At 44.7% G+C, this 15193-nt stretch overlaps 1 protein-coding gene across 1 annotated transcript in view; it reads right to left on the reverse strand.

The window, feature by feature from the left end:
- The window catches only part of GIPC2 (GIPC PDZ domain containing family member 2), a 71343-nt gene that overhangs the window by 24565 nt on the left and 31585 nt on the right, over positions 1–15193 (reverse strand). Inside the window, exon 3 of the mRNA XM_040406966.1 lies at positions 7013–7193. Within this exon, the coding sequence (XP_040262900.1) occupies positions 7013–7193 (181 nt within the window). The remainder of the gene's footprint in view (positions 1–7012; positions 7194–15193) is intronic.

A 15193-nucleotide genomic window follows, 5' to 3' on the forward strand; every position in this document is an offset into this window, starting at 1 on the left:
TGGCGGCTCGGATGCGGACCCATTCACTTCAATGGGGACGCAAAAGATGCGGACAGCACTCCGTGTGCTGTCCGCATCCGTTGCTCCATTCCGTGGCCCCGCTAAAAAAATATAACCTGTCCTATTCTTGTACACGCTTTGCGGACAAGAATAGGCATTTATTTTAAAAGCTGTCCGTGCCGTTCCGCAAATTGCGGAACGCGCACGGACGCCATCCGTGTTTTGCAGATCCGCGACTTGCGGACCGCAAAACACGCCACGGTCGTGTGCATGCGGCCTAATTGGAAGTTATCCGTATCATAGGACCCCCACCAATGTAATAGCTATCCCCTATCTCTGGGACACCCAATAATCACAAGAATGGGGACCCCATGCCGCACAGGGTCCCCCTGAACTGAACAGAGTAGCAGGTCGAGCGTACGCACCACTGCTCCATTCTTCTCTATGGGACTGCAGTGTTGGACTGGGGTGCTTAGGGCCCTCCAGTAAAAATCATTCTGGGGCCCCACTGTACAGCTACATGCAAATATTACCTGCGCAGACAGCGGCAGCAGCAAGATGCTACAAGATGAGTGACTATGGGCGTCTCTGCGGAGACCTGGAGAAAGAGGATGCTGGCAGGCCTCCATAGTTAAGCCTCATTCACACGTCAGTGTTTCACGGACAGCACACGTCCCCATTCCCTTTAGGCTACATGCACACAAACGTTGTTTGTTTCGGTCCGTTCAGTTTTTTTGCAGATGGGATGCAGACCCATTCACTTCAATGGGTCCGCAAAAAACGCGGACAGCACACTGCATGCTGTCCGCATCAATATGTCCGTTCTGTTTCCCCAGCAAAAAAAATAGTGCTTGTCCTATTTTTTTCTAGCTTGCGAACAAGGATAGGCATTATTACAACTGATCCGCAAAAAAACTGATGCCATACGGAACGTCATCCGTTTTTTTGGCGTATCCGCAAAACACATACGGTCGTGTGCATGAGGCCTTAATGTGTGTATTCAGACATCAGTGTTTTAGCACGGTTCGTGGGTCCGTGTTTTTAGCACGCATGCGTGCTCTATTTTGTCCATCCATCACGTCCATTATAGTCTATGGGTCCGTGAAAACCACGGATGCAACATGGATGCCATCCGTGTTGCATCCGTGTTTCACGGACCATTAAGAAGAGACGCTTTGAAACTAATTTTTCAGCTGTTCAGCTGTTCAGCGTCAGTGAAACACGGGTGCAACACGGACCGAACACGGATCCTTCACGGATGCATCACTGACCACCTGCGCACGGATTTGAGCACGGACACGGACGTGTGAATGAGGCTTAAGAAGTAATCTCAGCCACCGGATGCCTCTATAATAACACACGGGGCGGTCTGTTCAGCAATCTGCCCGGTTTTCATATGAACTGAGGTTGGGTGAGATACTCTGCGCTGTCTATCTATAGGGAGAGCGGTCTGCGGTATCATGGGTTCTTTATCTATGTTACTCACTTAGGTCTGTGCCGGCCATTCCGTGCACTGGGGGCCGCATCACACTGTCCCCAATGGGGCTCACAATCTAAGGTCCCTATCGGTATCTCTTTGGCGCGTGGGAGGAAACCCACGCAAACACGGGGAGAACCTACAAGCTCCATGCAGATGTCATCCTAGGACCCCAGCGCTGCAAGGCACCAGCACAGGGCCCCCGTTCTCGTGATCAGTGGTAGAACTCCCACCCATCTAATAGTTAGGCCTCTTTCACACGGGCGTTGCGGGAAAATGTGCGGGTGCGTTACGGGAACACCCGCGATTTTTCCGCGCGAGTGCAAAACATTGTAATGCGTTTTGCACTTGCGTGAGAAAAATCGCGCGTGTTTGGTACCCAAACCCGAACTTCTTCACAGAAGTTCGGGCTTGGGATCGGGGTTCTGTAGATTGTATTATTTTCCCTTATAACATGGTTATAAGGGAAAATAATAGCTATCTGAATACAGAATGCATAGTAAAACAGCGCTGGAGGGGTTAAAAAAAATTTAAAAAAAATTAAACTCACCTTAGTCCACTTGTTCGCGGCCCGGCATCTCCTTCTGGCTTCATCTGATCTCTGTGCAGCAACAGGACCTGTGGTGACGTCATTCCGGTCATCACATGGTCCGTCACATGATCTTTTACCAAAGTGATTCACCATGGTAAAAGATCATGTGATGGACCATGTGATGACCGGAGTGACGTCACCACAGGTCCTTGACCTATAATTAATGCTCACCACAGGTCCTATTCAGTAAAGGGGACAGAAGGAGATGCCGACATCGCGATCAAGTGGATTAAGGTGAGTTAAATGATTTTTTATTTTTTTTAACCCCTCCAGCGCTGTTTTACTTTGCATTCTGTATTCAGAATGCTATTATTTTCCCTTATAACCATGTTATAAGGGAAAATAATAATGATCGGGTCCCCATCCCGATCGTCTCCTAGCAACAGTGCGTGGAAATCGTACCACATCCGCACTTGCTTGCGGATGCTTGCGATTTTCACGCAACCCCATTCATTTCTATGGGGCTTGCGTTACGTGAAAAACGCACAAAGAGGAGCATGCTGCGATTTTCACGCAACGCACAAGTGATGCGTGAAAATCGCTGCTCGTGTGCACAGCCCCATAGAAATGAATGGGTCAGGATTCAGTGCGGGTGCAATGCGTTCACCTCCCGCAACGCATCCGCGCGGAATACTCGCTCGTGTGAAAGGGGCCTTATCCCCTGTCCTGTGGATAGGATATAACTTAATATTATCGGAAAACCCCTATAAAGATGCACAAAATGATAGTAATTATTAGGACATGGATAACGAGTGGGGGTCAGGTGACGACACTCGAGCGCTCTAAGATGTCTCGGTGACATTGTAAGAACAGCTACTAAGTGAATATACATTACTGCAGGAGGCGGCTACCGCCACATACCATGAAGACGCCAACAGGGATCTAATTAAACAGGAATCTGATGCAGCAAATAAGAAATGGAGAACATTAGCGTATTAGCAGAATGTAACATCTCTCCCCTGTTACTGGATTCTATTTATCAAACCCTGCCCTTTCTGTTACTTGTTTAGTTTCTAAATCAGACAAATCCCCCCCCCCCCCCCCCCTAATAAACACTGGAGCCGCCGCTAATTGGCAGCTAAATGTTGTTCTGCGCAACACAAGCTCCAGCAAGAAATGCAAGGTGACAGCGCCACCTAGTGGTCAATCTGGGAATGGCCGCCCAAAAAAGTTGTGTGTTGCGTTTGTTTGTCATTTCTGTAAAGATATTATTTATTTATTTTTGTTCTCAAGAGTGGGAAATGAAGGACGGCAAGAAGACAGGGCTGTTAGGTGACTAAAACCCTGCGCACGTACTGTGGTACGGCACTACATGAACAGTCAACCCCTTCCCCTGGATGCATTCTGACCCTAATGACCAATTCAGATACTGCCCTTTTAATGCATTAAAAAAAAAATAATAATAATTTTTTTAAGAAAATGCAATTTTTTTTCATTTTCAGTGTCATTTTCTTAATGACGTAAAATAAAAACCATAAAATGTTTTTTTTTTCTTCATTGTGTAAGGGCTCATGCATACGAACGTATCTTTTATCCGTGTTCTTATTTTTTGCAGTTCGTATGTGGAACCATTCACTTCAATGGGGCTTAAAAAAAAACGGAAATGACTCAGTTTCCGTATATACCCACGGCCGTTCTGCAAAAAAATGATGTCCGCATTACGGACAAGGATCATAGGACTGTTCTATTAGGGGCCATCTGTTCTGTTCCGCAAAATACGGAATGCACGCGGACGGTATCCATGTTTTGCGGATCCACAATTTGCAGACCGCAAAATAACAATGGTCATGTGCATGAGCCCTAATGCTCATTTAGATATAGGACATGTCCCACTGTGTCGAGGGGCCGGGCTTTGTACACGATTTGCGGGTATTCATTTATTATGAGTTTATTTATTTATTTTTGATTATGAGTCCCCCAAAGGGTTCCCTATAACCGACGCTGCCATAGAAACCCCCAGTTACAGAGGAAAACGGTCCTGACCACTGTCACGGACAGGGCGGTGTAATGCCTCGTTCACACGTCCGTGAGATACCGGACCGGCATCCTGCTGAGTGCATTAGTGCACGGCCTTATTGGTTACTATGACGCCGTGCGCTTCGAGCCACCGCCGCTGTACAGTAATACACTCATATGATCTATACGAGTGTATTACTGTAAAGCAGCAGCGGCACGAAGCGCACGGCGTCATAGTAACCAATGACGCCGTGCGCTCCTGCACTCAGCAGGATGCCGGTCCGGTATCTCACGGACAGTGTTCCAGCCCAGCCCAATTTTTTCTATGTAATTACTGTATACTGCATATGCCATACGGAAAAACGGAATGGAACCGGAAACACTACTGAAACAAAAAAACTGAAAAACTGATCCGTTAAAAACGGCCCGCAAAACAGAGAAAAAAATCAAACAAACGGTCGTGTGAACAAGCCCTAAGGCCTCTTGCACACCGTGCGACCGTATGGCTTTTTCAGTACTTTGCGGTCCGCAAAAAACGGATCCGCAAAAAACACAGATGATAGAACAGTACCATCCTTGTCCGTTATGCGGACAATAATAGGACATGTTCTATCTTTGAACGGAACGGAAATACGGAAAGGCATACGGAGTACCTTCAGTTTTCTTGGCGGAAGAGATACAACACGGACGTCACATGCAGACCACAAAATACATACGGTCGTGTGAATGAGCTGATAACAGGTAACAACAGGTTACATTCCAGGACACAGGGAATGGAGGGAAGGGTCTCTGTCTATTAGGCCTCATTCACACGTCAGAGTTTCACGGACGCGCGCTGTACGCGTTCTCCACTGGCAGCACACGTCCCCATTGATTTTAATGTGTGTATTCAGACATCAGTGTTTTAGTCTGTGGGTCCGTGTTTTTAGCACGGATGAACGCTCTATTTTGTCCGTGTTCCCGGATCCATCATGTCCATTATAGCCTATGGGTCCGTGAAAACCATGGATGCAACATGGATGCCATCCGTGTTTCACGGATCATTAAGAAGAGATGCTTTGAAAATTATTTTTCAGCTGTTCAGTGTCCGTGAAACACGGATGCAACACGGGCAGCAAAAAAACGGACACACGGATCCAACACGGATCCTTCACGGATGCATCACTGACCACCTGCTCGCGGATTTGAGCACGGACCTGTGAATGAGGCTTTATAAAGGAAGGTTACAGCGTGGGCCGTGAGCCCGGGGGTCACCCCGCACAGCGACTCCTGTTCTTCAGCACTTTGTTCTTGTCCTGTTCCCATCCCCCTCCTCCTCCTCCTGAGAACCTGACTCCTTCCACACTTATCAGACCCATACACTTTCCAGCATCTTTTCTATCCATTTCCCTTCTCGTCTTTCTTCGGGGATCATCTTACGGTTTTCTCTGCTCACCAAATGTATGTTGCTTCCCAACAGCAGCAAAAACCCAAGACCTGGAGGTTTGTAGTCTAGCAGCTGCCGTAGGGACTACAAGCCCCAGCATGACAGTGTTTACAAAGGAATGGATGTAGGACTGCCTAAAACGGTGTTATATGGACCACATACTAGATCAAGGATCAGCGACCTCCGGCTGTTGTGAAACTACAACTCCCAGAATCCTCCTTTCACTTCTATGGGAGTTACAAGAACAGCCGAGCAAGTGTGCATGCTGGGAGTTGTAGTTTCACAGCAGCTGGAGTGCCCGAAGGCTGCTGATCCCTGTCCTAATGAGTCCTCTTCTGGCTCCATTTAAAGGGGGTTTCCCACTCTTTAGATATTGCTGACTGATCCTCCGATCGGTGGGGTTCTGGCTCCCGGCACCGTCGTTGATCAGTTGTTCTCGGCAGAGTGGACGGAGCCGGAGGCAGAAAGCCTTCTCCACTGGTCGTGCACTGCTGCCGAAAATGAGCTGCAGTAACCAGGAACGGCCACTACAGAGGGTGTGGCGCTGTCTGCTTCCTGCCCCGTGCACTGTGTTTATCTGGCGGCTCCTGCTAGCAGCTGATAGATTGGGGCGCCTGGTGTCGGACCCCCGCCGATCTGATCTGATATTGATGACTTAAACCCCCTTTAATTCTACAGGGATACAGATGTAGCCAGGTGGGATGTGCTCAGATGTTTCTGTATTCATATGTGCCTCCTCAGCTCAGTCCTCTATAGCATATCACTTTACATGATGGGAATACCCCTCCGCGCTGCGCAAGGTTTTAATTATGGCAGACTGCTGGCTGACAGACAGCAAAAGAGTGAAATGACAAACTCAGCTCTGCTACATCTATGTAATCAAAGTCCTGGGATCCTGGAGCCAAGTCAGTGACGAACTAAACAGGAAGAGACGCGTAAAATCCTCTCCAACATCTCCACAATCACAGCAGCGGATTGGCACGGCACGTCGAGCTGCAAGCGTCTTTCCCTTACATGGCGGTGACCCCCGGCCTATAATAATACTCCTGGTGTGTGAAGAGTCAGAAGCCATCTGTCAGTGACAGCCGCCATTGTGTAGAGGAGAACAAAACGTGTGTCCGGAACCGGCGTCTATAATAATATCCCCATCACCGCAGTACGGGATAAAAAGTTTTGCCAAAAAAACTTTCTACACCTATTAATAGCTTCTTATTAACTACATTACCTTTGTTTCTGCCTTTAATTATTGAACAGATACTTTGTTACTGTTTGTTGTGATGAAAAAAAAACAATGTTTCTAATTGGAAACCATCAGCAGGCAGGAGAGCTGCTGTGGAGGCTTCTTACCTGGCTGTGCTTTCATTTAAATTCTGGTTTCTGGGGCTACGCCGGACACACGCACTAACATTGTGAAAACGGAATATACAGCAGATAGAATAATCATATACAGTATCAGCCAACAGCAGCTTGTTGACTGTTTCCAGGTATTAACAAGCAATACCGCAGCCGGAAAGATATTGTATTACAAAAAGCCAAACACAAAGCGAAACCCAGAACTTACCGAACGCTTTTAAGGGCTCTATTAACTTCAGGGTGAACGTCTTGCCTTTCTCCAGCTCCTTCAGCATCTTGGCAACTTCGTAATGGCGCGTCCCCACGATGTTCTTCCCGTTAATGCACTCGATGTGGTCCCCGACATTTATTACTTTGATTTTGTCAATGATGCTGTCCTCTTTAATACGCTGCAAAACAGGAAATGTGATCGTTTCATTCAGAAGCAAAAAATCTGATTGATAGTGCAGGGGGAAATAAGGAATGGAGAACCTGGGGTCATGTCCGACAGACTGGTTGCTATGGAAATACTGCCTAACAACAAGCCTGTTTAATAGTGCCGCACTCTGTCTAAAACCGGCCCTGATTGAACGGAGTAATAACATTGAGGGCTACAAGGGTGCGGGCAAAGGGGTAGGATCTGCTGTAGATCTGGCCCTTTCACAACCTCAATACCCTTTTTACAGTCCCAATTACCCCATTCCAAATACAATGCCCCTCTCACACCCCCAATGCCCCATCACAGTCCCACTACCCTTTTTACAGCCCAAATACCCCTTTTCACAGCCCCAATATCCCTTTTACAGTCCCAGTACCCCGTTCACACCCTGATGTCCTTTTTACAGTTCCAATGCCCCATCACAGCCCCAATACCCCTTTGACAGACCAAACGTCCCTTTTAAAGTCCCAATTCCCCATCCCAGCCCTAATTCCCCCATCCCAGCCACAATACCCCCTTCCCTGCCATAATGCCCCTTTCACAACTACAATACCCACATAGCAGCCATCCCGGCTTGCGTTTTCAAGGGAATACCAGACACTCACCTCTGATGTGCACCAACCTGCCCCCACTGACTACTAGCTGTAGTCTCACCCAGTCCAGGAGATAGGTAAGTATAAGCGACTGTATGTGCCACAGAAGAGCCACAGTGCCCTCATTGCAATGACTCAATCTACTTAACCCCTTTGGGACACTACATTATTTCACCTTAAGGACTTGGCCATTTTTTGCAAATCTGACCAGTGTCACTTTAAGTGGTGATAACTTTAAAACACTTTGACTTATCCAGGCCGTTCTGAGATTGTTTTTTGTCACATATTGTACTTCATGACACTGGTAAAATGAAGTAAAAAAAAAAAATTTTTTATTTTATTTATAAAAAAAATACCAAATTTACCAAAAATACCTACAAAAATAGTTATTACTTTACATTCCTCATATGTCTACTTCATGTTTGGATCAATTTGGGAATGATATTTTATTTTTGGGGGATGTTACAAGGCTTAGAAGTTTAGAAGCAAATCTTGAAATTTTTCAGAAACTTTTTAGGGACCAGTTCAGGTCTGAAGTCACTTTGTGAGGCTTGCATAATAGAAACCACCCAAAAATGACCCTATTCTAGAAACTACACCCCTCAAGGTATTCAAAACTGATTTTACAAACGTCGTTAACCCTTTAGGTGTTCCACAAGCGTTAATGGCAAATGGTGATAAAATTTCAGAATTTTGATTTTTTGGCAAATTTTCTATTTTATTCCATTTTTTCCAGTAACAAAGCAAGGGTTAACAGCCAAGCAAAATGCTATATTTATTGCCCCGATTCTGTAGTTTGCAGAAACACCCCATATGTGGCCGTAAACTACTGTACGGGCACACAGTAGGGCGTAGAGGGAAAGGTGCGCCGTATGGTTTTTGGAAGGCAGATTTTGCTGGACTGTTTTTTTTGACACCATGTCCCATTTGAAGCCCCCCTGATGCACCCCTAGAGTAGAAACTCTATAAAAGTGACCCCATCTAAGAAACTACACCCCTCAAGGTATTCAAAACTGATTTTACAAACTTTGTTAACCCTTTAGGTGTTCCACAAGAATTAATGGAAAATAGAGATACAATTTCAAAATTTCACTTTTTTGGCAGATTTTACATTTTAATAATTTTTTTCCAGTCACAAAGCAAGGGTTAACACCCAAACAAAACTCAATATTTATGGCTCTGATTCTGTTGTTTACAGAAACACCCCATATGTGGTCGTAAACCGCTGTACGGGCACACGGCAGGGCGCAGAAGGAAAGGAATGCCATACTGTTTTGGAAGGCAGATTTTGCTGGACCGGTTGTTGACACCATGTCCCATTTGAAGCCCCCCTGATGCACCCCTAGAGTAGAAACTCCAAAAAAGTGACCCCATTTTAGAAACTACGGGATAGGGTGGCAGTATTGTTGGTACTAGTTTAGGGTACATATGATTTTTGGTAGCTCTGTATTACACTTTTTGTGAGGAAAGGTAACAAGAAATAGCTGTTTTTATTTTTTGTTATTTTCAACATTCATCTGACAGGTTAGATCATGTAATATTTTTATAGAGCAGGTTGTCACGGATGCGGCGATACCTAATATGTATACAATTTTTTTTATTTATGTAAGTTTTACACAATGATTTCATTTTTGAAACAAAAATAATCATGTTTTAGTGTCTCTATAGTCTGAGAGCCATAGTTTTTTCAGTTTTTGGGCGATTATCTTGGGTAGGGTATGATTTTAGCGGGATGAGATGGCGGTTTGATTGGCACTATTTTGGGGTGCGTGTGACTTTTTGATCGCTTGCTATTTAGTGATGTAAGGTGACAAAAAATTGCTTTTTTTACACCTTTTTTTTTTTTTTTTTACGGCATTCACCTGAGGGGTTAGGTCATGTGATATTTTTATAGAGCAGGTTATTACGGACGCGGCGATACCTAATATGTATAGGTTTTTTTTTATGTATGCAAGTTTTACACAATTATTTTATTTTTGAAACAAAAACAAAAAAAATCATGTTTTAGTGTCTCCATATTCTGAGAGCCATAGTTTTTTCAGTTTTTGGGCGATTATCTTAGGTAGGGTCTCATTTTTTGCGGGATGAGGTGACGGTTTGATTGGTACTATTTTGGCGTACATACAACTTTTTTGATCACTTTTATTATCTTTTTTGGGAAGTAAGGTGGGCAAAATGTCAATTTCATCATAGTTCATTTTTTTTTTTATGGCGTTCACCGTGCGGGTAAAGTAACATGACCGTTTTATAGATCAGGTCGTTACGGACGCGGTGATATCAAACATGTGTAGGGAATTTTTTTATTTTATTTTATTTATTTTTTCTATTTCAACACCTTTATTGATATACAAAGGAACTTCAAGCTTAGTGTAATTAATACCACTTTACCCCTAACCCCCTTTCCCACCCCCCACCCCCCCTGTGATGCGTCCGCCCCCTCCTCACCCCCCCCCCCCCCCATATAAAGGGGGCGAGAAAAAAGGGGAGAAGGAAGAGAAGGGGAAAGAGAAAATTGAAAAAAAAGAAAACTTCAGAAAACAGTTAAATCAACACTTCCTGTCGTCCCATATCTTAATCCATTTCTCTAATGCATCTCTCTGCTTGTAAAGAATCCGTTCGTAATTTTTAACCTTATTAACCAGATTTATCCAATTGTTTACCTCTGGAGTATGGCATGCAAACTAACTCCGACTAATCAGGACACTGGCCAATAATAATATTCTACCTAGGAGGATCTTTTGATATTTATGGCTACCTAGTGACGAGAAATCATTCAATAAAAACAATTGTGGCTCAAGAGGAATCCGTATTTTTTATTTATGGGTAAGAGAATTATTAATACCATTCCAATAAGCTCCAAGTTCTGGGCATGTCTAGATCATGTGCAAATAATCCGCACCTACAGTATCACATGGAGGGCATTTGGAGGTATCTCTTAATCCACACTTGTTTAACCAAATTGGGGTAACATATAATCTATGATAAATATTGAACTGTATTAGAACATGATTAAAATTGTGAGATAGTAAGTAAAAGTTAGTAAAAATACTTCCCCACCCTACCCATTGTATATTTGGACAATCCATCTCCCAGGCCCTTTGTGTCTCTCCAAAACGTGACTTAAGTAATAATTTATATATATTTGAAATCTTCATTCTTTGTGTTATCTTCCCTAACCACCCATTTAATGGAGAGGTATTATCTATTTCTAACAGTGATTCATCATTCAAACTAAAGTGCCGACCGAAGCTGAAAATACCTAAACCAAGAAAGATTCGCTATGTTATGTGATAATTCCACAAACGACTTAATCTCTCTATTCTTAACAACCTGTGTAATATAAAGAATCCCATTCTTTTGCCAAAATATATCCGCTGCTATACCCTCTAGGGTCTGTAAGTGAGTATTACGCCAAAGAGGCGTGAATGTAAGTGATCCCTTTACCCCCAACCATCCTCTAGTGATAGCCCACATTTTCAGTAGTGATTTATTTTGTAGTCACTTTATGGCCCTGGTCTCTATTAATCAGTATCCCGGATTCCAAAAGCGTAAATATGTTGTTATGCGAGGGGCTTCTCACTAACCTACTTAAAAAGGTACTATTTTGCCATTCATAGCACGTCCATAACTGAGCAGCAATAAAATAACCTTTGAAGTAAGGAAGATTTAAGCCCCCCTGCTCCAAAGGTTTATATAGATATTCCAATTTGAGGCGCACACGTTTTCTTCCCCGAACTAAGTCATTGATTATTCTTTCCGTAAGTTTATAATATTTATCCTCTATCCAGATGGGTGTATTCCTAAGAACATAGAGGATTTGGGGTAGAATCACCATCTTGACCAGTGATACTCGATCAGCCCTAGATAAAGGGAATCTCAACCAAATCCCTATTTTTGCCCGAATTTTCGTTATCAATAGGATCAGATTGAGTCGAACACAATTTTCAACCCTGGGAGATATCATCATACCCAAGTATTGAAAAGTGTCAACGACATCTAGCTGGGTAATCAAGGACTCCTTTTGGGACACCGGATCTAATGGCATCAACATTGTCTTCGACCAGTTTAGGTCTAGGCCTGATACCTCACCAAATAATTTAACCGTCCGGATAATTCTTGGGACAGTTATTTCTGTATTATCTATGAAAAAGAGGACATCGTCTGCGTGTAGCGAAATACGATCCTCCACGCCTAGTATTCCAAATCCTTTAATTTGAGCGTCCTGCCTAATAGCCAGAGCCAGGGGCTCAATATAAATATCAGATAGGAGTGGTGATAGTGGGCAGCCCTGGCGAGTACCTCTGTTTAAGTTAAAACTGGTAGTAAAGCTCCCGTTAAGACTTAACTTAGCCGTGGAGGATCTATACAATAGTTTAATCATATTTATTAATCTCTCCCCAAAACCCATCCTGGCCAGAACCCTCCACAGGAATCGCCACTCCACCCTGTCAAAGGGCTTGGAGGCATCCAATGACAGGATGGAGCGAGCGGACCCCCCGGGAGACTGTATATTAGCAAAAAGCCGGTGAAGATTGTGATGAGTACCCTTATTTGGGATGAAACCGTTCTGGTCCGGGTGGACAATGGAAGAAATGACCCCGGCGAGTCTTGTGGCCAAAATTCTTGCCAGGAGCTTTACGTCCGCGTTCAACAGTGAAATCGGTCTGTAGGATCCCAAATCTATGGGGTCCTTACCTTTTTTTGGAATTAATATTATTACAGCTTCAGACATTGAACCCGGTAGGGTCCCCTCCTCCACCGATTTAGCAAAGACCCCCAACAGTTTAGGAAGAATAACCTCCTTATATTTACTATAGAATTCGTATGGGAGTCCGTCTGAACCGGGGGTGGAGTTACCCGAGCAAAGTTTAATTGCCCCTTCAAGCTCCTGAATTGAGAGATCAGACTCAAGTACCCTCCTTTGAGCCGAGGTAATAATAGGAAAAATAATACCATCAAGATAGACATCCATCATTTCATCCGTAATCCTACAATCGGCTCTATAAAGTTCTGAGAAGTAGTCCAGGAAAACTTTCTCTATAGAATTTTGTCCAGCAACTATCCTCCCATTAGCCAGACGGATATTGTCTATGTTTCTCTTGGGATCCTGATTCGAGATAACTCTAGATAAAAATTTCCCCGGTCGCCCCGATTCGGTGAAATATTTTTGACTCTTAAAGGATAGACTCTGTTGGGCCTTCTCTATCAAAAAATTAGAGTATGATTGTGTGGTCTTCTGCATAGTTTCCCTATTTTCCTCTGTCCTATTTATATAAAAGGATTGTGTAGCTAAGGAAGCTTGTTCTTTTAAGTTTTCCTCCTTTTCCCCATACTCTTTTCTCAGGTTGGCGATATTACTAACCATTATTCCCAACATGTAGGCCTTGAAGGTGTCCCATACTACTTGGGTTTTTGCTGAAGTATAATTAGCCTCCCAGAATTGGTTAATTTCCTTTTCTTTTCTTTTTTTAATTTTTAATCAGTGATAAAAGTGTTTTTTGATTTTTACTTTTTTTTTTACTTTTTTTTGACCCAGACCCACTTGGTTCTTGAAGATCCAGTGGGTCTGATGTCTGTATAATACAGTACAGTACACTATATAGTGTACTGTACTGTATTTTCACTTTACAAAGTCTGATTAGCCATCACCATGGACATCAGTGGGTGATGGGGAGGGAGGGGGGCCCCCTCCCTCTCCCATCGGGGGCTGAAAAGGCACCGCAGCCACCGATGGGAGGGGGAGGGAGCTCCCTCCCTCTTAACCTTTTCCATACAGCGGTCCCTACGGACCGTGGCATGGAAGGGGTTAAACGCATGGCACCTGTGCCAGCACAGATGTCAGGCGTTTCAAGCAGAGTGTCAGCAATGTACTGACACTCTGCAAACCGCTCGGCTATCCTGAGAGAGGGGGCGGGTGGATGATCGCATGCCTGCCCGCCCGCCCAACCACCCTCCCTGCTGCAGGGACCGGGTTCCGATCATCGTCTGCCGGGCGGCGGTGATCGGAACTAAACATGACGTACCGGTACGTCATGTGTCCTTAAGTACCAGGACAACATGCCGTACCGATACGTCATGTGTCCTTAAGAGGTTAATAGTGCCTCCCATACCAGCCAGGACTGATGACATAATCAGTTTTCAGCTCCACTGTTGGCGGTAGATGGGTGCCTACAGTGCCACTGCCATGATGACAGCTGTGCCCTGCTCAGTGCACCGTGTGCCCAAAAAGAGCCACAGTGCCTTCAATGTAGTGCCAGCCACCACTCAATTAATCTACTTGATAGTGCCTCCCATGCCAACCGGGATTGATGACAACATCAGGGGTAGATGGGAGCCTACAGTTCATACTCCCCAGATGACACCTGGTGCCCAGCCTTGCTGGGTGCTGCCGCCAGTCCTGACTGTGCCCTCACATGACGCAGGATGCTCGCCCTCCATGTTTACAGCTGTGAAAAATTGCTGTATTACAACCTCATTAATAAACCAAAGAAACATTAACGGAGAAATCCTCCGAGACAAAGGACCTGGCCTGTCTGCCCGCGCCCAATCTCTGCCCCTCTCTGTCCTATTCATCTCTCATGACAGATCAGTCGGGATGTGGCGGTGTTTGTTACCAGACCTGTCTGCAGCCATGACCCCACCGCTCGCTCCGTCCCTGCAATCAGCCAGACACCTTCTCCAGAAATATTACACCGCATGTAGCCGAGAGAAATCCATCATCTGCATGGTGTAAATAAGAGCTTACATGATGCAACCGCAGCTGCTGCCTGCAACCTGTCCTCAGGACACAATATGGGGGGAATCTATCTATTATCTATCTATCTACTATCTATTATCTATCTCATATCTATTATCTATCTATCTATCATCTATCTATCCCCGATGACTTTTGCTACTTTATTTACCAGTGAATTGTATTAGGTGTCAGTAAATTCACTAGCAGGTGACAGTCACCCTGTAATTACTCCGGTCGTACAGTCAGTGACGTATATACTATTGCATAATACCAGGGTAATGACACATGTAATAACCTCCGCACTAGAAGCAGATTTCTATCTCAGACTCTACAACGCCCACAGGTACATCCAGGGTAAGGTGCACTGATATAACCAGCCTTAAAGGGGTTCTCCCATGAATAATGTAAAAAATGAAAATCAGACATCATGTAGTACATGACAACCTCTTTCTAACAAAGCTAGAACCAGCCCTGTACCTCACATGGATCCAGAGATCTCCCCAGTCATTGCTCTGCTAGATTTATATCAAGCCGACAGCTCAAGGGGAGTCTTTTCTGCTGCAGCTCAGGCGGCGTGTCCAAGCTCTGCCTATCACAGCTCAGGGGGCGTGTCCAAGCTCTGCCTATCACAGCTCAGGGGGC

The sequence above is a fragment of the Bufo bufo genome, chromosome 9 (genome assembly GCF_905171765.1).
Source record: "Bufo bufo chromosome 9, aBufBuf1.1, whole genome shotgun sequence".
Lineage (NCBI taxonomy): Eukaryota > Metazoa > Chordata > Amphibia > Anura > Bufonidae > Bufo > Bufo bufo.